Source organism: Hydra vulgaris, chromosome 04 (genome assembly GCF_038396675.1).
Source record: "Hydra vulgaris chromosome 04, alternate assembly HydraT2T_AEP".
In the NCBI taxonomy this organism is placed as follows: Eukaryota; Metazoa; Cnidaria; class Hydrozoa; order Anthoathecata; family Hydridae; genus Hydra; species Hydra vulgaris.
This window is the reverse complement of record NC_088923.1, coordinates 25,757,501-25,784,084: the sequence shown is the minus strand read 5'-3', so window position 1 is coordinate 25,784,084 and position 26,584 is coordinate 25,757,501. Positions and strand designations below refer to the sequence as shown.

At 26.8% G+C, this 26,584-nt stretch overlaps 1 protein-coding gene across 1 annotated transcript in view; it reads right to left on the bottom strand.

Moving 5' to 3' along the window:
• LOC136079696 (semaphorin-5A-like) overlaps positions 1-24,815 on the bottom strand; it is a 49,372-nt gene extending 24,557 nt beyond the window's left edge. The window contains exons 1-4 of the mRNA XM_065795896.1: positions 24,598-24,815; positions 23,531-23,665; positions 23,291-23,425; positions 23,051-23,185 (exon numbers count right to left, since the gene is read on the bottom strand). Coding sequence (XP_065651968.1) covers positions 23,051-23,185; positions 23,291-23,425; positions 23,531-23,665; positions 24,598-24,784 — 592 coding nt within the window. The 5' untranslated portion in view covers positions 24,785-24,815. The remainder of the gene's footprint in view (positions 1-23,050; positions 23,186-23,290; positions 23,426-23,530; positions 23,666-24,597) is intronic.
• Positions 24,816-26,584: the final 1,769 nt, after the last annotated feature.

Here is a 26,584-nt window from a genome sequence, read left to right as displayed (position 1 = left end):
TATATATATATATATATATAGAGAGAGAGAGAGAGAGAGAGAGAGAGAGTTAGAAGTTACTGGAAGAGAAAAAAAAAGTTTATAATGCAAGGTAACAAATAACGGACAAGCTCTCCAGCAGGTTGGAAAACAAGACTCTGATAAGTTCTTGTTAAATAGTTTTCAAAGTATAGGCAACAGCTCTTGAGAACGCTTCTGCAAGACTACAACAGGTATGTTGTCCAAACCACAAACTGTAGAAGAGTTTAAGCAGAAAATCACTTTAGATACAGAAGCTGGAGTAATACGAATGTCAAGCAACAGAACAACCTCTTTGTTGGCTATGCCAGGTAGGAAGTGATTAGTAGAATTAAGAGATAAGACTGATGAAAAGTTTTTAGGTGAGATAACAAAAAGTCTTTAGGTGGGGTAACAAAATCTGAACCATGCAAGAGAGAAAGAATAACACATTTGCCCTTATTATAGACACTGTAAAAAATTCTCCAGAAGTCTTAGCCTAATTTTTGAGATAAAATACAAGATCACATGACCTAAGAATAGCAGGCATTGGCGTCACACAAGACCTTTTTACAATGATTTCTAGCGACAGTAAACAGACATCTGTTTTTTGGAGAATAATTTTGGTCATAGATATGGAAGTAATGATTACTATTGGAAAATGAAGCAGCACAATAAGAGGAAAACAACATAGAAGAGTGAAGCTTGACTTGAAATTGTCGAGAGGGAATAAAAGATACCATGCCAACCTGAATCTAAAAAGTTACACAAGAAACACATTTGTCAGCAGACAAAAGATTTCTACACGGAAAGAGTCCTAATCAGCTTTAAGGTAGTAGTAAGAGGTACAATGGGAATTCTGATGATGAAGAAGAATAAGATAATAGTTTTACAGAGATCAAACTGTAATCAAACTCATCTAACATTAAATGTGGAGAAACTAGGCATTGACTAGGATCAGAAACAAAACATAAGTTGAGTAGAAAAGGTAAATAATTCGGATTGTCTGAATAGTGAGTTGGAATTTTGGTCTATATGTTTTAGAGATTAAGAAAGACAAAAGTTGTGGGCCTTAACACCTGCAGAGTCACTGACACTAGAGCCAAGCCATTTAGTGTGATAAGCATTAAAGTTATGACCAACAACCCTATTGGCTGAAGCATAAAGAGAAAGGGCTAGGTAAATTTGATTAGAAATTACATCAAAAAGAGTGCAGTCTTGAGATGGAGAGCAATATACAACAAAGAGAAAGGTGATAGAGTGAAGTGGTGCTAAACGAAAGCACTTAAAAAAATAGTCTATGGATTCAAACCTAGTTTCCCAAGAAATCGGTGAATTCTTACAAACATATATGCCTAGGCATAAATGCCAAGCATGTGATTATCAGAGTCTTTATGAATTAAAGAAAGATAACCATCATCACTAAGTTTACAAGTTTATTTAATAGTTCAAGCAATTGTCTCATTACTATTAATAAACACTGAGCTGTAACAAAGGGCTCCAAATGTTGCCTCAACAAAACACACCAAAAGTAGGAACAGGGACACCATCCATGCACATCATAGCACTGTTAGTATTCTAATACTTTACAGCTGTTGGAGCTGAGGAATCAGCCTCTCTGAGAGCTATCACAGACTACTAGAAACCTGACTACCAGCAGGTCTCAGAACCATAAAACTGAGTTTTAGAGCTGTACCCTTATTAGGGGTTGTCCATAAAGTATGTATGCTTTTATTTCACCCCTTCCCAAATTTTGCTATTTGCTTTTTTGAGTACCCTCCACATCCCTATCCTTTTTAATGCATTAAAAGCAAAATAACATACAAAATGATGAAACACTTAATATCAAAAAAACTTAGTTGTGTATAGATTTTATAGACCATAAAAAGTCAAACTTTATTCTATGACATTCAAGAAGGTTGATTTTTGAAAATAATAATTCTTGAAGAATAATCTTGTATTATTCTAGGATATATAAATATAATAATATAATGAATATGACACCTTTTATGAAGAATCCTGATGAATTTTTCTGAACTTTTTCTGTTCAACATATATCTTTTAAAAGATAGAGATTCCAGACTGAGGGTCAAGATTCTATAATAGGTCAAACATAAACTTGGTACAGGTACTTAGTAGGCTCAAAAATTTGATGATATTTGATAATAATTTTGGTCTGTAACTATTGAAGTAAAACTTTGAGTCCTTTTCATGGATTGGTCTAACGGATACGGTCTTTAAAAATATTAGTCAATATACCAGTAGCAAATTTTCTTTGTGGTCTTTTCTCACCATAAATGCATTAGGATTCTGCATTCAAAATAAATAATAACTGTAGTCTAGTTGCTCAACATTTTTGGAGCTCCTAACACCGAAGACTAGAAATAAATAGTGACACTTGGACTTTTAAAACTGGACTCCATTTTTTCGTTACATTTTTGTATCATTTCATTTCAAACTTTTTATTTCTGATTATAGTAGTTAAATGAAATGCATTGAAATTGCGAACATTTCAGAGAATAGGTTTGATAAAAATCTCTTTATTTGAACTAAACATTGCATTAAACAAAATAATGTTAATTAACTTAAATCCACACATTACTGGAATAGTATTTATCTAATATTACTCAAAAGATGCCGTTGTATGCTGTTTTTGTAACTATTTAATTTTTCTCTGAAAAAATAAAATACCATCTTATACAAAAACATAGTAACAAAATAAATAATCTAAAAGGTTTACTGATCACCAAGGAAAGATTTTATTTTCTGCATCAACCAGAATATTCCAATCATGAAATGACTTTTACAGATTTGTTAAAATGTTCTTAAAACAATGAACTTTCAACTATAATATATATACTATATATATATATATATATATATATATATATATATATATATATATATATATATATATATATATATATATATATATATATATATATATATGTATGTATATATATATATATATATATATATATATATATATATATATATATATATATATATATATATATATATATATATATATATAGCGTTGAACTCTTGATAAATAATAGATTAATATATAAAAAAGGAAAAGAATCAGGAGCAAAAAATTAGCATGCACAATTTAACAAGGCAACCAGATGCTTAAAATACATTAGATTGTATATATAGATGAACCTTTGGTGAAATTTTCAGAAAAATTGGTTAATGTCTAGAGGTAGTCGTATTAAAATATAAAGCTACAAAACCTTTTATTCTTTTAAATCTTAAAAAATCTATATTTAAAATTCAATTAGGCTATTTTTAGGTTTCAGCTTTTTGTAAGAATAATAATTAATAAAGAAGATACTAGTAATGTAAAAAATATTATAAAGTTTTAATTAGCTTTGATTTCGAATAGGATGGCTTTTGCTTTCTGTGTTGTTCAACAACTTGCAAAATAAATTATTGCTGTTCTTCATTTTGTGCACACTTGCAGAAATAAGTTTGATTCCTGTTTTAGCACAATCATTTGTTACCTCTAATTGTTTAACAAAATTTTCTGCGGTTTGATAATCTTGGAAGAACTTCCACTCTTGTAGATTCATCTGGAGCCATTACTGGTTGTTTATTAGTCCGAATAGATCAAAAAGAAGCCAAGACAGTAGTCCAATTACAAAATAAATAAAGGTTGAAGAATTTAATGTTGAAAATTTTGGTTTCTCAATTAAAAAAGTTTTTGGTATTGGGGTAGAAAAAAGTTTCTTGGCCATTATTGTTCTGGTAAATTCTGACAATTTTTTCATCAAATAAAGATAAAATAACAAGCTCTTCTGTTAAATACCAAAGGTGACAGTTAATTGACAAAATCACAGCGGTTGCAATATCTGAATCTTCTTCTTGATACCAGCTCATTGCGACAAAAAATTTGAAGTTTTTGATTGGAGCAAATACAGAAATCCTCGAGCAGAGAAATTGCATCGAATAAAAATAACTTATAAACATAGCCAGGCGATGGATCATAAATTGCTTATCATTGGACATAATAAATTTATCAGATAAGAGTTCTATTTTTAAAGTATATATTGAGTGTGACATAAATTTTGAATTGTGAATTGCACCTGGTTTGTGAATTTTGAATATACTGTCCATTGATAGCTTTTCCTCAAGGTAGATAATAGTTAATTCAATTAACTCAAGATAATATTTCTTGCAGAAATATTTTCTCTTCGAGGCATTGGCAAGCCCATTTCAGAACTAAACTTGCTTGATTAAATATTTTTGATTTAATATCTGTAGGCCATTCAAAAAAAATTAAAGTTTGAGTAATCAATATTAATACTTAAAAATTTGGCTTGGAAACATTTAAAAATAAGTTCATCTGGACTCTTGCTATCTCCTCATAATGCGATAAATGCATGTTTGATGTGTAGCTCATTATGATGATGGCAATATGCTAGCCATAGAAGAGGTCTCTTTAACTCAATTTCAATTAAATTTTCTGCTCCTTTTTCATTACCTGTATTTAGCTTGCTGTTGTATCAATGCATATACCAACAATGTTTTCCAAAATGTTCCAATCTTGCGCAAGTTTCACGGCCAAAGGTACACCAATAAGTTTCGGCCTGCAAATATAAGTTAAGTTAGTTTCTGCAAATAAAAGTTAAGTTAGTTTGAAAACAAAAATAAAAAATATACATAGGATTTATATAAATAAATAAATAGTTAAGAGTTAAGAGATCTGGTAATAAGAACTGCTACACGTTCTTCATTATGAGCTATGTCTAAATGAAAAAGCTTCGAATCCCAATGCAAAATGACATTTTTAGGTTTGTTTTTTAGGTCTGTTTCTCCAAGTCAGCTTTAATTGACAAAACAATTCCCACGCTTAATGTCTTTGATGATGCACAGTTGATACTAACATGAACATGTCATTGAGTTTGCCTCCACTTTTGCAGATGATAGTGGATTGAAATAGAAGCTGTTGGCGAACCGATAAACAACATCGATCTGCCACAGATGCTGTTACTTCTGAGAGCTTCTTTGCTGATATTTTGAGTGAATTTGATAAAAGCATCTATCTTTTTTTGTTGGTAAAGGAGTAAACTCTGTATCTTTTTGATCTTATTTGTCAGCACTTTCAACTAATTCACTGACTTCAAAGGCACTAGATTTTTGATCTTCGGTTGACCTCCGAAAATCCACGCTTAGTCTATCTCCTTGATATCCTAAATATTTTGAAACACCTAGATGTTGCTACCTGTCATGTGATAATTTCTGCTACTCTTTTGATCTTCATAAAATGCCTAATCTTCTTTCCATTTTGGTCTATGTGATACTAATAACTGTTCATATGCATTTACTGCTGAAATATCGCAAAATTGCTCAAGTTCATTCGAAAATCTGACCTTTTTTTTTTCCAGCTTTAACATTTCGTCTTTCAATTTTTTTATTTTTACCTTTTCCCCCCAGGGGCGTGGTGGCTCTAAAAAGCCCATGCGGGATTTTTATTAAAAGGCCTATATATGCGGTATTTTACCATATATGCTTGATGTAGAGGCCCATACGAAAAAAAAGATGTATATATATATATATATTTATATATAAATATATATAATAACTGACCTAATTCTAATAAATCATCAATACAAACTAGCAAGTTGAGATAACACTTGTAATTATTAATATTGTTTGTAATACATTTGTAATTAGTAATATTTGTAATTATTAATATTGTAATTTATAATTATTAATATTGTAATTATTAATTATTGTATTTGTGATTTGTAATTAATATTGTTTGTAATACTTCAAAATAAAAAATGGTAACAATACGATGCAGCGACCACGTTTTTGTTCTGATTTTCTAACACAATTTACTGCAAGCAAATACGATTAGTATTTTATTGTTTGAAGAACATAGCCTAACACAAAATCAAAAATCAAAGATTTGAATTTTTCTATTACCAATAATGATATATATTTTATTGTATAATAATATAAATTTTTTAAAATTTTATATAATTTTTTTTCCAAAATATATATTGAAAATCTTCATAAATTAGAAATTCTTTTTATAGATAGTTTATGCTTTTGTTTAATTCGGTGTTTTAATTTTTTTTAACATTTTCGCATGAACTCACAATAGCAAAAATGCTCTAAAAATAGTGCCGTTATTGACATAATTTAAACATAAAAGTTTTTATAACGTAGTTTCATTTAGCAGTTAATTGAAAGTATTTCATATTTTTTCCAAAAATGCTATTTTATTGTTTTTTTCATTTCAAAAATAGACATATCCCATATTCCAATGACGTAATGATGTAATGACATCAGGCAATGATAAAGCGTAAACATTAGAATATTGTAGTTCAAATTATCGTGAGTGATTTTGCCTGTTGCACATTACAGGGTTTATGCGAAATATAAAACATTTTTTAAGAAAATATAAAACATTTTTTAAGAAAATATAAAACAATTTTTAAGAAAATATAAAACAATTTTTAAGAAAATATAAAACAATTTTTAAGAAAATATAAAACATTTTTTAAGAAAATATAAAACATTTTTTAAGAAAATATAAAACATTTAATTACGTAATTACTCCTTAGCACTTTGGAATTTATGAGGTTTATTCATGACAAAAAAGAGAACTATAAAAAATAAAAAAAAGGATGGCGGTAGTAAACTAGTTGTCAGTTGTAAGTGCCTTAAAAGTATAATTTTTTGAGTCTATTATCAAACTTTTTATCATACCTTAAAGTTTGGAATCAGACTTTTAAGTATGGAATAAAAGTTTTATATTTATAAGATATAAAACTTTTATTCCAAATTTAAAAGATTTAATATGGTGAGTAATGTTCGTTATAGTTTTAAGTTTATATCAAGTACAATGAAAAATAGAAAAATTGCTATATCCATATTAAACAAATGCTTTTTTTTATCCAGAGAAAACTTTTTAAATGCAATACATGTGTTATCATGCCTTACTATGCTTATAATTAAAATATATTATTCAAGATTTATTTTGTTGTTTTAACTGATAAATGGAAAATGAGAGAGAAAGGAAAAAAAGAACACTTATTACAAAGGATATTGTAAGAACCATAAGAAAATCAATTCTAAAAGAAATGAAGTTAAAAAAAATAGGGGAAAAAGTTGAAATATCAGTTTCTGCAACACGTTCTATTTCTGATAAAAATCAGTAAAGGACTTAGTGATGATGAAATCACATCAGTAAAAAAAGGAAGGTGCAGCTCTTATGACGAGACGCTTAAATCTGAAATTCGATTGTTAATTGAGCATGATCCATCTCATACTTTAGCTTCATTGAGAAACATTCTTATTGAAAGGAATATTAATGTATCTATACCAACAATATCTAAGTATTTGAAGTCGATGGAGTTCACTAGAAAACGACTTACATTAGTACCAAAAGAAAGAAACTTGCCGCAAAACGTTGATTTAAGACAAAGTTATTGCAGGGCTATTAATTCGATTCCTGACAATAACTTAGTATTTCTAGATGAAACAGGCTTTAACTTACATACTTCTAAGTAATATGGCTATTCTATAAAGAATACAAAATGTTTTGTTACAGTGCCAGCAAATCGTGGAAAGAATGTAAGTCTAATGGCCGCTATAACAGTTAATGGTATTCTAAGCTTTAAGATAGTGGATGGTGCCTATAATGGCGATATTTTTTGTGATTTTATAACCAATAATTTAAGACCGTATTTCCAAACAAATCCTCATTTTGTACTAGTATTGGATAATTGTGCATTTCATCGTCGAAGAGATGTAATCAATTTGCTCGGCCAATCCAATGTTTCAGTTTACTTTTTGCCACCTAATTCACCGCAATTGAACCCGATCGAGGAATACTTTAGTTGTCTTTAAGCTAATTATACTTCTATAAGGCCGTTTCCAAAAACCAGCAATGAAGTTAAGGCTGCTTTAAATTGGCTTATACTGACAATTGGCATTGGTTTTTGTGGTTGGTATTGTAATATGAGAAGATGGGATTTGAAAGGCATAGCAAGGCAAGAGTTTTATTAAAGTGGATACTTTGTTATTATTATTATATTGTTAAATATAATGAGTTTTAGTTATATTAAAAAAATACACTTTATTATTTAGAAATTTATGAATAACTTTATACATCATAAATGCACCCTTAAATAACTAAAATGTTTTATATTTTCTTAAAAATTGTTTTATATATATATTTTTAATGCTTTATAATTTTATAAATTTGTTTTTTATTTTCTTACAATTTGTTTTGTAATTTCTAAAAAAATGTTCTATAAATTCTTAAAAAATGTTTTATATTTTCTTAAAAAATGTTTTATATTTTCTTAAAAAATGTTTTATATTTTCTTAAAAAATGTTTTATATTTTCTTTAAAAATGTTTTATATTTTCTTAAAAAAAGTTTTATATTTTTAAAAAAATGTTTTATATTTTCTTTAAAAATATTTTATATTTCGCATAAACCCTGTAAATAAAGGAGGAGGAAGTGGAGCTTATTGCTTTATTCCACAATGCAAAAGTTCATTTTACAATTTTCAAAAAAAAAAGTCAGGAATTGGATTTTTTAAAATACCCAAGAATACTGCTCGTCGAAATAAGTGGGCAAAAATTATTTCTCAATTTAGAAGAAAAGGTGGTAATGATAATTTTGTTATTAAGGACACAACTCTAGTATGCGAGCTTCATTTTAAAAATGAAGACATTCAATTTTTATCTAATATTGGCAGAAAAACTTTAAAAAAAGAAGCCTTTCCATCTATTTTTGAATTTAAAAAACAAGTTGATGTACAAAAACGATGTTCGCCTAAAAAAAGAAAATTTATCGAAAACTTTGATATTGAAAACGTTTCTAGAAATAAAGACAATTTTAAAACTAATGATAGAGAACTACTAATTGATTTTGAGGTTGAGAAAGTTTGCTTATGTTGTGTTGAACTACAAAACAAAATTGATTTTCTGGAAAAAGAAAAACACGAGTTGAAATCTCAAATAAGCATTTTAGAATCTAAAAATAAAAAAATAAAAAATCAACTGAATCAATATAAAAGTAAATATATACTTAGTTATGAAAATATGTCAACAGACAAAGAACTGTTTCAAAAATATACTGGCATTGAACATGAACAGTATATTAATTTGTACAACTTTTTAAATCCAGGAAAAAATGGTGAAAATGTTAAATACCACAACTCAGGATTATCTGAAAATTTGTACAGGTTAATGTGGCTAAAAAATGGATTTACAATTTTGCACACATCTTGGTTATTTAAAATTTCAAAATCAACAACATCTCGTTATTTAATAACATGGACAAACTTTCTATATTTTTCTTTGGGAAGTGTACCTATTTGGCCTTCACGCGAACAAGTTAATAAGTTTATGCCAGAAAGCTTTAAGATGACATTTATATCAACAAGATGCATTATTGATTGTACTGAACTGTTTTGTCAGAAACCTTCATCACTGAGACACCAGAGTTCTTTATTCTCTAGTTATAAACATCATGTAACTTACAAAGAGTTGTTAGGTATTTCTCCTTCAGGAGCAATAACTTTTATACGTCAACTTTATGATGGAGCTATTTTTGACAAAGAAATTGTTGTAAGATCAGGTTTCCTTAATAAAGAACTCTGGAACAAAAACACCTTTTGGTGTTTCATGGTTCAATTAACCAACTATGGACAGTAACTTTTCTTTTATGTCACTTTTTGCCACCACTTATCAAAAATCAAAAGTAAAAGCATTTATTTACATATAGAGGGTAATATACTTTCTTTAGTATTTACATTATTGTCCAATACTTGTGGTAAAAAATAGTTAATGCAAAAATCATTTAACTTTGTAATTAATTCAAAAAAGAACTGATGGTCGAAAGGTGTTCTTATAATAGCAATTCCTTTAAATGTGTACACAACAAAGTCACAAAACTGGGAATTACTTAACCCCATAGCCATTTGTATTTGTGTATAATAACCAGTAAAATGATCTTTTTTTAAATATGGGTGTCCATTGTCTAGTCCAATATAAAAATCATTGTCATTCAAACATTCGGAAATAGACAAGTGCTTTTTCATTCTAGGATATTTAATTTCAATTAAACCATAATAATATTTAGCCTCTTCATTATATACAAGACCATGCGGACTCGCAGATAACCAAAATAAATTAGGTTGTATTACAATTCCAGTTGTTCTAACTGAAATATTGCGATTTACTCTATTTTTCAAAACGTCGATATATTTCTCTCTTGCATGCGGCTCATAAGCAAGCCCGTGGTCTAAAGACTCTTGAATAAATTTAGGTAAATCAACTTTTTGTGATTTATTAATTAACTGTTGAGCAAGAGTTTCAAATTGTCTTTTGCTCATATAAATTTTATGAGAAATAATTGAAGTTAAGCAATGTTTTCTTAGATTAAACCACAGCTGATTTTTATTTTGTGTATCTGTATCAGTTTCATACTTTCTGCTTTGTTCAGAAGATACTTTTATTGATAACACAAAGTCTTTTTGTTTCTCATTAAGCTCCCAATTGCAAGGTATATAGCAATGATTTTTATTATAAAAGCCAAGAGGTAAAGGGTATTAGACACATTAAAAGAAATGGCTTTAAGTTTTTTAATATTAGTGATAAGTTCAAAGCTCTCATTTATCTGGAGTTGATAAGAAAAAGGAGAACCAATTGGAAAATTTCCAAATGATGTTTTAGTAAAACTAAAAATGTCAGGTACGCAATGAACAATACCAATATCTTTATTAAAAAAAGCAACATTTGATTTTAGATTGTAAATATTTCCTTTTAAAGTTTCTTCTTTACATTTTATTCGCCTTGGATCATATAAAGTAGGGTTAATGCCACGCTTAAATTCAAATTTTTGAACATTAGTAAACATAACAGGATTTTTAATTGTTTTAGTTTTATGACATGGAATGCCCCATTGCCTTGATTTACTTGTACAAGCAATCTCTTCAGGTACATACTCAAGTAAATTTAAAGAATATCCTGCAAGTTCAAATAATAAAGCCATCATGTGATTACAATAACCACTATTTCCAGCAGGGCACGAGCAATTTTGAGCAATGCTTTTCTAATAGAGCTAGTCAATATAATATATATAATATACTAATATAAACAATATAATATGCTAATATAAACTTTTAAATTACGAACTTCATTTTTCATGCTTGCTTTGCAATTTGCTTTTACTATGATACACGTTAGGTTATATGAAGTGTAAATACTATCGATGATATATATCGTTCAGATTTAAATCTTTTACCTCTTTCAAATGTTTTTTTTTATTGCAATACTTTTGTTTTTAGCTTTTTTTTTTCTGTAGTTTTTTATTTCTTTAATAGTGAATAGTGGCAAGTATTTTAAACTTTTACACCATGCTAAAGTTTAATCTGCTGATTTAAAGTTAGGCAAAATATTTAAATTTCTATTTATTTCTAAAACAATTGATATTTCAGTTGAATAATTTTGTAAATCTACCAGAACATGTTCTACTTGAGAATTCATTTTTTTAACAATTTTTTCGATATTTAAGTTTTATCATTGCCTGATGTCATTACATCATTACGTCATTGGAATGCGGGATACGTCTATTCAAATAATGTAAATAAAAAAATTTAAAGCTATGGAATCTTTATAGTTTATTTTAAACTTACCTATAATTAATAGTAATAAAAATGTGTCGTAAATAAGTAAATTGTTAAGGTGTAATATGAAATTGTATTTGAAAATATTTGCGGTATTCCCACACCTCAATTAAAATAAATTCGTTAAATAATATGGTTTTACGCTATTTTTAAAAGGTTTTATTTGTGTATTTATATAGTTCATAATTCAAAGTTTGCATAAAACATATCTTCTTTAAATGTACTTTTTGCACAGCCATCATCCTTTTTTTAATCTGTCTGAGGACAGGATATTACGGTGTGATTTGTTTATTTACATACAATAATATAAACTGTATAAAAATAAAAAACTTTATTTATTATAAAACAAGTTTATATCTGTTTCGAAACGCAACAAAAATGCAAAACATGAGTTTGATACTTTTATATGTAACTTAAACAAAACATTTTTCTTAAATGAATAAAAACGCAATACAATTACTATATAGTAATTGTATTGCGTATTAATTCATTTAAAAAAATATTTTAGGTTAAATTTTAAATTAAATTAATTTAAGTCCAACAATAATAATAGGGGTCTGCTGACTTTTTTAAATTTATTTTGTCAACATTGCAATCGTTAAAAACCGTTTATGGGTTCATAATTTTCCTTATGACAAAAATATCATAATACGTCTTAAAATATCTACTTTGTTTTCAGAGCAATATTATAATTATGCAAAATACTAATATGATTGCGCTCAAAGTTGAAGACTTTAAATCTAGGGATTAATAAAATTTAATTTGTGCAAACATAAATATTGTAAATAATTATGGAATTTCTTTAAAATGTAGAAAAATTAAAATTTGCTAAAAGGCCCATATTTAGATAAAAAAGTGAAAAGCCCATGCAGGAATCCCGCATAACCTCTGGGGCCACCACGCCTCTGTTTCCCCCAACAAGACAAAGTGATCTGATCGAATTGGTACTCCAGCTTTTTCTCAAACTTCCTTAAGCTCACCAAGAACAAATAATTAAGATTGGTTAATTGGTTTCAGGGTAACCAATTAACCAATCTGAATTATTTTTTCTAAGGTTCATCGTTATAATAAAATATTCGCTTATCCAATAAACTAGTTTTAAAATTATTTTTAAATTTTCAATTTTACTAATTGATATAACAACCAACTTTTTAAAAATAAGTTTTAAAGCATTAAAGGAATTTTTTAGCAAAACAATGTTTAAAAAATTAAACTTTATAATACAGCGACCTCTAGACATAAACCAATTTTTTTGAAAATTTGGCCAAAGGTTCATCCGATAACCTTTATTACATACTCCAAGTAACATAACATGAAATTATTTTTTTTTAAGTAATTTAAATTTAAAGTTGAAAAAAAGGGTATAAATTGCTACTTTTACAAGACGGCGACCTCTTGATGATATTTTAAAATTTTGAAAAAATTGTAAAATCGCAAGAAACAGGTTTTTTCGATGACAGAAGAATGAGTTACATTAAATTATTGGGTTAACAACTTTCTTCAATTCGTTGGTAAGTAGCATGATTTCAGAATCATACTGCAAGCAAGTCTCCTCTTTACATCAAGGATTATTCTATAGCTTTGTCCCATATTTGTTCTGCTTTGATTGACACTGATTCTGTCACATTGAGATGTGAAGGATCTTTATTGTTTGATCTTTAAATGCAATTTCCATTTCAGTCTTTGCATTGTCAGGTTGAAGAATTTCATAACATCTGCTTAGGTCAGTAGATAATTGTTGGACATCAAGGAGGGAGCACTAAAGATAACACAAGATATTTTCTTCCCAAAAAAACGAAACTAGAAGAATTTAAAAATGCTTAGTGTATGGAATGGCAACTAAATCCCAATTAAAAAGTTATCAAAGAAAATATTATTTAAATGCTATAAATGACTTGAATAGCATGTGATAATATTATGAGGTAATACTTATCACTAACAATACTACATAAAGTGAATATACAAGAATAAAATGTAATAGAATATGTATGCAATAATGGTTATGAATTGACTCTAGAAACAAGAAGTGCGTATAAGCGGGGGACAAAGGCTGAGGGGGACAACTACAGTCAAAAAACCAATTTTCTTTTAAATTTTTAATTTTTATTGTGGTTAAAACTCTCTCAACTCTTTAATTCTATAAGTTAGTTACCGCATAGTCAAAGCAAATAAATGTGCCTTGGACAAAAAAAAAACAACCAACAAAACTTATATAAATAAATGTGTTAAGTAAAACAAAAGTAAAATTTCCCTTGATTTCTAAAAAAAGTTGAGTAATTATAAATTAATCAAAACTTCAATAAAAAACATAATCTTCTGTAAAAGGTGTAGATTTAATAAACAATTTCGGATCCGTTTTAGTAACTAAAGTAGATGCATTATTTTCACCTATATATGAAAATGTATTTATACATACTTTGATATATACAAATATCTTTATGTACTTAGTCTTGCATGAGAGACTCTAGGATCTTTACTATATGCATTGACTGTGGGTTTGGGTTCAAGCAGGTATTATCAAGATTTGAAAAAATTTTATTTTGGGAAGCAAAATATTATACTAACTTCATGTATATATTTTTTTCTAAAAAATTCTTCTGATTTAAGTCAACATTTTAAAACTTAAATTGTGTGAAAAATATTATCACAGTGCCATACTAAATTTGCAAGAATAATGATATATATATATATATATATATATATATATATATATATATATATATATATATATATATATATATATATATATACATATATATATATATATGTATGTATGTATATATATATATATATACATATATATATATATATATATAATTTTATTTAGGTGCCCCATGAAGTCCTTATGGTATAATCACAGGATTTAATTGGAAGTTTATGCCTTCTTCCTAACCCATATGGCAAAACTTGCCTTGAGCTGGGGTTTGAACCACAGATTCTTTGTTTCTTAGGCAAGTGCATTACCACTGTGCCAAGGCTGCAACATACATACATACATACATACATACATACATACATACATACATACATACATACATACAACCCATCAAGTCCGATGTTACCCTCAACATATACAGTATGATGATTTACAGCATTAAATTGGGATATTTCAAGCAGAGACTCAACAGTATCTTGAATAATACTTTTCACAGGGGATAAAGTTTGCTTATCATCACTGCTCTATTCATTAGGTAGCAAAGTGCGTTTAAAGGCATCTACATCATTAGGTGTTAATAACTTTAGTTTTAAAGAGAAGCCCAAGTATAACTCCTTGAGAAAAAAAATATAAAATTTAAATGTACATTTATAAAAACCTTTTTTTAAATCATAATTATCAACCAGTCTATATGTATGACATGCATATATATGTTGCATTCAAACATTCGAAATTTTCAAAGTTCTTTAATAATGTATATGTAATTGCAATATTTAAAAAAAATTGTTATGATATTTATTTATAGAAAGATCTAAGTTATACATTAAAGCAGTTCCTTCATTAAAGCAGTTCCTTTATTTAAAAATGCTAACTTATCTAGCCCTTATTTATTAGCATGTTTTTCACAATATCCACAAAATCACCTAGAATTTCATTGTAGGTTCATTTCTCAGGTTGATTAATGAATTAAATAAAAATGTATTTTAATATGAAGTTAGCTGAAATAGAAAAAATAAAAAATTTTTAAAACATATTTTTTATTTTTTGTCAAAATGAACATATAATATAAAGAAGGTTCCAGGCTCTTTTAAACTACAGTTTTTAGCTAAATATTCGTTAGAAAAAAAAAATTTTACCCAAGTCTTTTTGGTTTCTGTCCCCATTTAGCGATTGTAGCTCCCTCTTCTTCTATATCACCAGCTGCTCCTGCTGCTGCATTTGGATGACCATTTAATAGAATTCTGACCTCCTCTTTTCAAGTTTCCAGTTTAGCAAAAAAGTTTTTTTGTATTAATTTTCAATACTTTAGTAAATCTAATTCAATTTTCCTGATATTGTTTTGATGTTCCTTTTGGTGTTTGTTTAATATTGTTCAGTGTTCCTGATATTGTTTAATTATTTTGACAAAAGTAAGCTGATTTAAAAAAAAGTAAAAGTAAATAATATTTCTTTCGATGAAGAAAAAGAAAATAATAAAAATATTATTTTTCTTCATCGAAAGAAATATTATTTACTTTAACTTTTATTAAAACCAGCTTACTTTTGTCAAAATTACCCTGGTTTTATTTCCAAAGCTTTATGTTACGCTATGTCTCGGTTGGTTATACTTTTTAAGGTAATATGTACCTTAGATTGCCTAAGTACCGTAAGCTATTGTAACTTTTAAATGTCCTTTTTTTTTTAAGGTAACTACAACTTTTAATTCTTTAAAAGTTGTATTTACCTTTAGGAAGTCTTTTCTAAAAACTAATCCTCAAGCGTTGGTAAATTTTTTTTTATTTTTCTTTAACTACAATAGTTTTGACAAACGTGTTATTGCGTTTTCAATAATCAAATATATAAATAATCAAATATATAAATAATATTGTTCATAATTTTTTTAAACATAGTAATTTTTTTAAACACTGTAACTCATGAGTTATGGTATTTAACAATGTGTTTGTCGAGACATTTGTAACAAAAAAATATTTTTTTTTAAACTGTTTTATTACCATCATATATTTTAATTGTATTACCATAAAATTACCACCGTTTATTTTACTTGTAAAATAGATTTTTTTTTTGTAGCTAATTTGTTACAAAAAAAAAAAAGTTTTAATTTGCAAAGTTACGTCACAACTATTTTATTTAAATTTATTAAAGTGCAAATTTTAAAAAGTGTAAACTGAAACATAACTTATCATTAAAAAAAATCTATATATATGGCATATTTTAACTATGTATCATATCTAGATTTTGTTACATTACATTAAATTTTTTTTTTGGTTATTGATACATGCGCAATACTTCACGAGTTTTTATAAACCCACAAGCAAAATTGTATGCAAAATGTCAATCTTTCTTATGATGAACTTAACTTTATGATATAAATTTATTAGTTTAAATCAATTATATGAATAGTTTGCACTATCTATGCAACATCTGTCTACACTCTCTAATTTATCTTTCTGACTTGACTTTACTCTTTAATTGAGTTATGGTTTTCTTTTACATCTCTCTCTCTTTCGAACTTTCTCTCTCTTCATGTATATATAAATGTATATATGAAAAAATAATTAAATAGAAAGATACAATAAGTTACAATGTTACATGTTATTAGGTCAAAATGTTATGTGTTGTTCGTAACATTTTGCACATAGCGTTACATTACAATGTTACCTATTGTTACGTTACAGTAATGTTACATAAAAATAACGGACATTTTGTACGTAACATTATGTTACACTGTTACGCATTGTTACATAAAATGTTATGTCACGGTTATGTAAAAATAACGGACATTACAGTGTTACGTATTGTTAAGTAAAATGTTACGTCTCGGTTATGTAAAAATAACGGATATTTTGCACGCTGTTACATAAAATGTTACGCCTCGGTTATGTAAAAATAACGAACATTTTGCATGTAACGTTACGTTACACTGTTACATATTGTTACGTAAAATGTTACGTCTCAGTTATGTAAAAATAACGGACATTTTGCACGTAACGTAACAAATCACATTTAGGTTACAATACATAACGTAACTTTAAAATGTTATAGGGGTTTTCACACTATTTAGAACTATTTTTAGTTTAAAGCAAAACAAAAAAATATATATTTGTACATAAATTTTCCTCTTTTTTTTTTAATAATTAACGAATTACATAAGATATATAGATTAGGACAGACTTTTTTTTTCAATTCATGGAATCTTTTTCATTTTATAGCATTTCAAAGTTATTGTTAAAAAACAGTAATGATGCAATTTTAAATTGAGTATTTTTCTTCAACTTCCAACTTCTATAAAAATGAGATGGTATGATGAATTTCAAATTTTTTTTTGCTCTGATTTAAATTTTTTCAGCACATTAGGAACTTATTATATAAATTAAAAAATAAAAAGTCAGAAAAAAGAATTTTTTCATATTCTAGACACACTGTTTTTTTTTTTTATATAACAACTTTTGAATAAAAACTTTAACAAAGCAAACATTAGCAAGATATCCTAAAGCAATTAATTAAATTTTGTTCAACTAACCTTAATAATTCATAGTTGTATTTGGAATTTTATTATCTACATATACTTTTGAGAAGAACTCGAATAAAAGTCATATAAATTCAAAGGATGAATGGATAAAGGTAACACGATGCTTTAACTGCATCATGTAACTTTTACATTACAAGTAAGATGTTTAATTTAATAAATTTTTTTTGGATAAATTAGATGTATCCCCAGTAAAATTTCATGGAGTTCTACAAAATGCAAAATTTCATTAGGGAAAAGAAAATTAATGCAAGCTACTTATGTTATGTTATCCGCACTACTTATGTTATGTTAACACAATAAACCTAAAAGATGATGTTACTGTTGAGCCCAATGTTGAACACCAGAAAAAAGCTCATGAATAATATAATATCATAGATAAATATAATATAAAAAAAGTTAATATATTTTCGATACAAAACAAATTAAAAAGACAAACAGAAAAAAAAAAATTCAGATTTTGAAATTGGTTTCAAATTAACTGCCTTTAAAAAAAGCAGCTGAAGTAATGGGGGATAACTAAAAAATTTGAATAATTTTAACACTCTGAAATCAAACCGCAATAGCCAAAAAAAGAAAAGTACACCTATGTGAAACTATACTCTCTCTGTGTACAAACTTATAATATGTTTTGTTTTTCATCAGCTAATTCAGTTGTGTTTAAAATGTCGTCAAAACAAGATGTACTACGCAAGCGCATTGTAAAGTTCTATCAAATGCACAAAAATCTTGGAAAAAAGTTTACTGTGAATTGTTTTAAAACCGAAAATGTCCCAGTTTCAACTATTTACAGTATTTTAGCATCCTTAACAACTAATTGTAAAAGTGGTAGTGGAAGACCAGCTAAAATAATGAAAAAGAAGGGACTTCATTAGCTTCATGGTGCTTTCAACAACAATGATTCAATAAGTCAACAAGATGCTGCAGAAAAGTTCAAGTGTATGCAACCTTATATCTGCAAATTGTTAAAAAAAACAAGGAAAAGTCTGCGGAAAAAAAAAAAAGAGCACCGGATTCACTGAGCAACATAGCAACCATGAAATCTCAATGCCTCTCGATGACCCAAAACTACTCTGGAAAATGTTTTGTTTTGGATGACAAAAGTTACTTTCCCCTCTCCAAAATGCAAGTTCCAGGAAATGATCAATATTATGCAGATGAAAGTTCTATAACATCTACAAAAGTAAAATACAAATATAAATACAAGTTTGAGCAGAAAGTGATGCTGCACATTGCCATATTTGAGAGGGGAATTTCCAAACCATTGTTTAAGCCAAGTGGTTTAACTATTAATCAAGAAGTATACCAAAATCAATGTATGAAGAAAATATTGATTTCATTTCTCCAAAAATATCATTCAAATGGCAATTACTTGATTTGAACGGATCATTGCATTATGCCAAAAAAACCTTCCTGGAAAGCCAAAACATCCCATATGTATCAAAATATAGCAACCTGACAAACTTGCCTAAATGTTGCCCAATTAAAGATTTATTTGGATATTTGAGTTCGTTAGTATACAAAAACAACTAGAGAGCTAAGAAATGCAAACTATTGATTACTAGAATCAAAAGATGCATTCATAAAATCGATATAAATGCTGTACAATGCTCCTGTTCCAACATCAAGACAAAACTACGTCAAACTGCTAATGATGGACCATATTCAAATATTCATATTTTTTCTCTTAAAGATAAGTGATGTACCTTCAATTAAAATAAATATAATTTTCATTTTCTAAACATTTATTTTTATTATAGTCCAAAAATTCTCAATTTTAAGTTATCACCCGTTATATAATAGACATGCTGGAAACAGCTTAAGTTGAGTCCCTTAATCCGGGTACCAAGAGGAAAATACAATGTACAAGTTTAAGTACCTGGAGCTGGGTCCAATTTAAAAAGCAGGAACAAAAGTTTATGAAATTTCTAGAACGGAATTGTTTTCACAAAATATCACTGATTAAATTGTGCTAATTAAGTTTGTCTAAATATATCAAAGTTCTTTTTAATAAACAACTATATTTACACTCGAGATTGCAAATTCATATTACGCAAATTAATGTGTTAACTTATTGTCTGTAAGTATCTCCCTCAGGGTTCCTAATATTTGGAATATCTTGCTGTCTGACATTGTTAATGCCAAATACATTTTAAAATTAAAATTAATTCTATCAACTTCGAAAGTACTTTTCCAGCAAACTAACTTTTGTTTTATAACTGTGGTACTATATATAATGTACATTTTTTGTAACTTATACAATAAACATGTAAGAAATCTTACATGTTTATTGTAAACAGTTGTTTACTACAAACTATTATAAATGTTTAGTTATTTTAAACTGTATTTAAAAGCGATTTACACAACTCAATTAGATCAAAGTATCAAACTCATTCAAAGTCAGAATTAAAAAAATTTTGTGAAAAAATTCTCTAACGCAATTAAAAGAGTAAATTAAAAGAACTTTTATTTTCTTTATTTTCTTTTGTTTTCTCTAATTATTTTATTTTGTGTTATTGATTATATCTGTATAAATCAGATTCCTTTTTGCAACACATTCTGATTATTTTGCAAAAACGTATATTTTAGAAAATTTTTTAAGTAAGACAAGTCTATATTGAGTGAATAGAGTATTGTGGTTATCAACTCTATAACACTCTTAGACTCATATCAAGAAGTTTATTGGCTAGGAAGTTTAAACTAAAAGCAACCATGTTCATAATATTTGGACATAATTTAAAGTACCACTAAAATAAAAAGTTACTGCACTTAAGGTTTATGTTTATTAAAAAATTTCATTTATGATACCAGGTTTCAGGTACTGCAAAAAAATTCCAAGTACCCAGAAAAAAAGCAGAATTACTGGGTTCTCAGGTCTGAACTTGGTACCCGACACATACTAGCATTTAATACATCAGAGTCAAACATAACTAAAACAAGGTAACTTAAATTTGAAAAAGGATTATAGGACTTATAAAAAAAACTAATATTGTTAGAATTGATTCAGATATCATTAATAAGGTGGAAAGATTTTATTGTAATGGTCAGTTTCAACAGCAGTTGCCAGATAAAAAGGATTTTGTAAGTGTATCCATAAATAAACATGTATCAAAGTGATAACTTCTTTGCAATTTAAAGAAAGTATTTATTGATTTCAAACTAAAAATTTTAAACTCCAAATTTAACAGTTAAAGTTATGCTGATCAAATTTGTATTTGTACAATACACCAGAACCTAAAGTTTGACTTATCACAGTTAAACTGGAGAAGAATTACAATGAACTTATTGAGAGCATTGCTTGTAGCAGAGATTCAATAAAATGTATGGTCCATTGATGTAAATCTATTGCAGAATGAAGAACCGTTTGAAGAGAATGCAAAATTGACAAAGATAAATAATTAAATATAGATACAGGTAGAGCAAAGCTTCCAATTTGCACATCTGCAGGAGGCAATATCATTAAGAGTCTTTGTAAAAATTTTGATAGAATATCATCCCACACTTACATTGCTAGAGCACAATGTACGCATTTGAATAAGTTAAAGTCATCTATATTTTTGTTTTGCTTTAATTAAAATGGAACTACCATTTTTGTTGATTTTGCAGAAAACTTCAAATATGTTATACAAGACGAAATCCAGATTAGCACTGGAACTAACAGCAAAAAAAAAATAAAAAATAATGCAAAGATTTTACCTTATACAAGAAGTTTCCATCAATTTATTCCACAGGATACAACAAACATAAATGTCAAAAGAGTCTCAAAGCAGGAGGATTTAAGATTTAACATTAAACCTTACTAGCTAAATACAATCTTCAAGAAATCATTGCAGGAAAATATTATATCAGATTTATAATTAACTGGATCGGTTTGTTATCAGAAGTTGATTAAGATATTGAAGATGCCCTTGTAAAATTCATGCATCCTTTCTTTATCCTTAAATTCAAGCTAAGTAGAGATCATTGTTGTTGTGTTGCTAAGCCAAAAAATAAATTATAATAAAAAATTGAAAACAGAACACATAGACACAGGTGTTTGCCAAAAATCCGATCTTTAAATTACCTCAGTCATAGTACACCAGGTTTCTTTTATAAGCAATTTATGAATTAATCAGATCCAAGTGGTCTCTGCTTTCTTATTAGCTAGTTTCTTATTTAAAACACGTAATGCATAAAATATTTATTTTAATAAAAGCAAAAAAATTCACAAAAACCTAATGCTTGTAACTTAAATGGTTACGAGGTCTCCCCTCTGCTTTAATTAGAATTTCCAAAATAGACTATAGGTAAAGTATATATAAATGTCTTAATAACTATACTGGTGCTAATTTTTAGTTTTTTCACATGATATACAGTAACTTGTATAACAAAAATACAGTAAAATCAAAATGCCTGTCATACAAACAAAAAACTCCCAAAGATAACTAATTTTAAAGTAAAAATATCACCAAAACCCATTGATATCAAAGCTGAAATATGGCAAGGTAGTCTATTTTAATAAAGGTGGCTACTTTTACAAAGTGTGGAAAAAATTTGAGATGGTGAGATACATGCCTGTCTCACTTTCTCATGGAATACCTCTTTTCTTAATCTTTTAATAGATAACTGCATATTTTGGTTACAATTTTTTTTCCAGGTGAAACGTTGCACCAATACCCTACTCCTGTTATAAAAATTTTTTTACTATTCTGTAATTAATGATATAATGGGCGATATTAAATAAGATTTATCGTCTTTTTAGTTTTTAAACTTTTCCATGTTTATATGAATATTGCGCATTCATTTTCATATTCATAATGCATCCTCCACATTAATTTTACCAACCTGATTGAGAGCACTGATTGCTGTGATTATATTACTTTAAATGCTAGAACATTCTTTGATGTCAAGTAGATTGTAATTTAAGTGGCTTTTTAATTGATAATTATTGTAAAATTTTTTGTAGGTTTAAGTGTAATTATAAAATGTTTACGAGAGTATAATAGTTATTTTTGAGGTAATATTTTTAAGATTTATATTATTTGAAATTATATTATTTAAAAATGCCATTATAGATTTAATAAAAAAACAATATGCTTATTTGTAACAATTACTTAATTATAAATAATATATCAAAAAATAAATCCACAATTTATCAAAAATATAAAAATAAAAGATTAATGTATAATTTTCCTTTTTTTATAAGAATATTAAAACGAACTAAACATTTTACCAAAGCATTTCTTTACTTCAGAGCTGTTACCATAACAACCATATATAAAACTTGAACTATTGCACTCTCTTGTTCTATTTATAAACCCATGTGTAACATTACAACTGGTCCAATTGCTCCATTGCGACCAAAAAGCTAAAGTATGATATGAGTTTCAAAAACACTAAAATTTGATTTAAAAAGATACTAATTATTTTAAAGAAAAGAAAAAGTTAATGTTATACTAAATCATTTTTTTACCAAAGCATTCCTTTACTTCAAACTTATTTCCTTTACACTCATCAATAATAGTAGAAGAGTTACATTCTCTTGTCCTGCTTGTAAACCCATGAGAAGCATTACAACTTGTCCAGTTGCTCCATTGGGACCAAAAAGCTAAAGTATGATATGAGTTTTAAAAACACTAAAAGTTGATTTAAAAAAATGTTAATTATTTTGAAGAAAAGAAAAAGTTAATGTTATACTAAATTATTTTATTACCAAAGCATTCCTTTACTTCAAACTTATTTCCTTCACACTCATCAATAATAGTAGAAGAGTTACATACTCTTGTCCTGTTTGTAAACCCATAAGAAGCATTACAACTTGTCCAATTGCTCCATGGGGACCAGAAAGCTTAATGAACAAATGAATTTTATTTGATGATTGAATTCATTCAATCATCAAATAAAATTCTGTGGATGTAGAGTTTTAAACAGTTCAGAAAAAAAATTATTAAAAGTTAATATAAAAAAGAACTTAATATAAAATAAGAAATAAATTTAACATAGAAAAAAAAGGCTTTAATAATCTTATCAGATAGTTTTGAAATAATATAAATCTTCAGTAGAATTTGTAAGAGACAGATTTTCATTGAGTTAATAAAAGAAAAACTTCTTAATTTTAGTGTTATGTTTATGCGAGAAAATTACAATCACTTAAGAACTTGGTTTAATGATCATTGATCAGATTTGATTACACTTTTATCATTAAATAAAAGTTAAGAAATTTGTTCTTCAAGCAATTCTTTCACATTTTTTCTTATTCTTTATAATTTAATAACCATAGCTGATAATCCAATCATAAAGTTCATTTTTGATATTTTGTCTAGCATACAGTAACCAATCAGAGCTTTTTTTATTTATCCACTTTCTATTAGTCTCTCCACTCATCATTATTAAAATGATGCATGGAGATTAAAAACTTGTAATTTTTATAGATTAGTTTTTAACTTCAATTTTGTTTAAAAAAATTTTAAAAACATAAATAAAATAATAAAATACAAATAAAACAAAAAAATTTTGAGCCAAATATATAGGTCATCGTAAGCATTTGGCTCACAGAAAATTAATGAAAAAATTATCCTATGAAGCTAAGATAGACATCATGCAATTAAAAACATTAGAAGAATTAGTAGTAGACTAACATCATGTTATTATTATTATTATTACTATTATTGTTATTATTATTATGATTATTATTATTATTAGTATTAGTTTAATTACTATTATATCATAAATTATTATAAAATAGTGTTCTACTTTATTTAAAAGCTTATTTAAACTAACCTCTGCAACAGCAGGTTTTACATTCGTAAATGGATGGGTCCCAACATTTACAATCCTTCTCACAAGACATCCATTCACCAATTGCATCGTGTAAAAAAGACCCATTAGAGCATCCAATGATTTTATCTGATTTGACTACCACCAGGAAAAAATTTGACAGAATTAAGAAACCTATGCATTTCATCATTTTTTACATATTTTTTAATCTAAAATAGTAATACTTACAGTAAACTAATAATGTTTACAATAAATACATAATGTGAGCCCTGTAAGCTCTTCAGGAAGAATAAATATCGAAAGATCACTATATAGCCTAGTGCATCCAAAGATATGTTCAATAGATGAATCACTTAACAAAGAACTAACAGAGCAAAAAATCAGTTCCCTTTCTATCTGACTTGTTTCTCATAGGTCATTTTTTCTTTTTTTCCCTATCTTGGTATAAATAAAAATTATATTCTCTCATGAAAAAAAAAGGCCTGCTAAAATTAAAGAAAACTTTTAAAAACATTTCTTTTAAGGAACTTGTGTCCAGTGGGCTAACTAACTAGCAGTTGTTAATGACAGAAAAACAAAACAATCTAATTAGTTTTTCAATTTAGGAATTCATAGGCCAAACATATTCAGAAAACCAGCTCAAAAAAACAAGCTTTAATGGTGGTTGTCTAAAACCACCATCAAAGTCACAACTATGTTGGTTTTAAGACATTCAGTGAAAGGTGTCTAAACATGCTACCAAACTAGACTTGCAGAAGGTTTAAACAAAAAACATTTATCCGCAACATTTCTTTTTAAAATGCATTTTTTCCAACAAAAATTTAGTATTTCTTACTTTCTATAATTGAAGATTTATAATCACAATAAATCATTTTAAAAAACATTTGAAAACAATGCTGTAATAAAAGACATAAAAATTAGGAAAATCTAAAAATATTACAGTAAGTAAGCATGTTTCGAGTCATCTTTTAAATTCAATTGTAATTATTTAACCAATCATCTAGTATATAGTTGCTCTGCTTTTGTTTTGAGCACTGTCTACTGAAAATTACTTTTACAATTACTATATATATATATATATATATATATATATATATATATATATATATATATATATATATATATATATATATATATATATATATATGTATATATATATATATATATATGTATATATATATATATGTATATATATATATATATATATATATATATATATATATATTTTTATATATATATATATATATATATGACCAGGCAAATTATATTTTGCTTTCATGATTTGACCGCGGCTATTTCAAAAAACATTTTAAAAACGCACTAAATAAAAAATATTCTGAATCTTACCTTAAGTGAAATAAATTACATCAAAACTTTTAACAAATGTTTTTATATTAGGAAAACGCTTTTAAATAAAGTAATAATTTACTGATAATTAAAATTATAAAGCTGCATATATCATTTATTAGAAAAAAATTTTAATAAACGCTGCGATTTAACTTGCGTTATAAAAAAAAAAAGGTTAACTTACGTTTTGTGCAAATTTTTGATGCAGCCATTTGTCTAAAATTTAATTTTAAGTAAATGAGCTAAATTTTTTTTAAGAACAAATAAAATTCCAATATTGAATAAATTTTTTAAATAAATTTGATAGTTAAGTAAAACCCAGGCATTAACTTTAACTTTAACAAACTTAAATATGTTTTTTAAATCAAAATTAAATTATATATTTTTAAAATCTAAATTAAATTATAAATTTTTTTTTATCATAATAAAATTTTATATTTTTATTAAATTAGTTTTAAACTAAATCATATATTTTTTATCTGAATTAAATTATGTTTTTATGGTCTTTGCTTCAAGCTTAAAAAATCCATAATTACAATAAAAAATAAAATAAAAACTGTTTTTGAAAAAAAAATTAATTTAAGTTTTTGTATTAGTATATAGTGCAAACATAATTGTTATTTAAACTTTTGTAACATATATT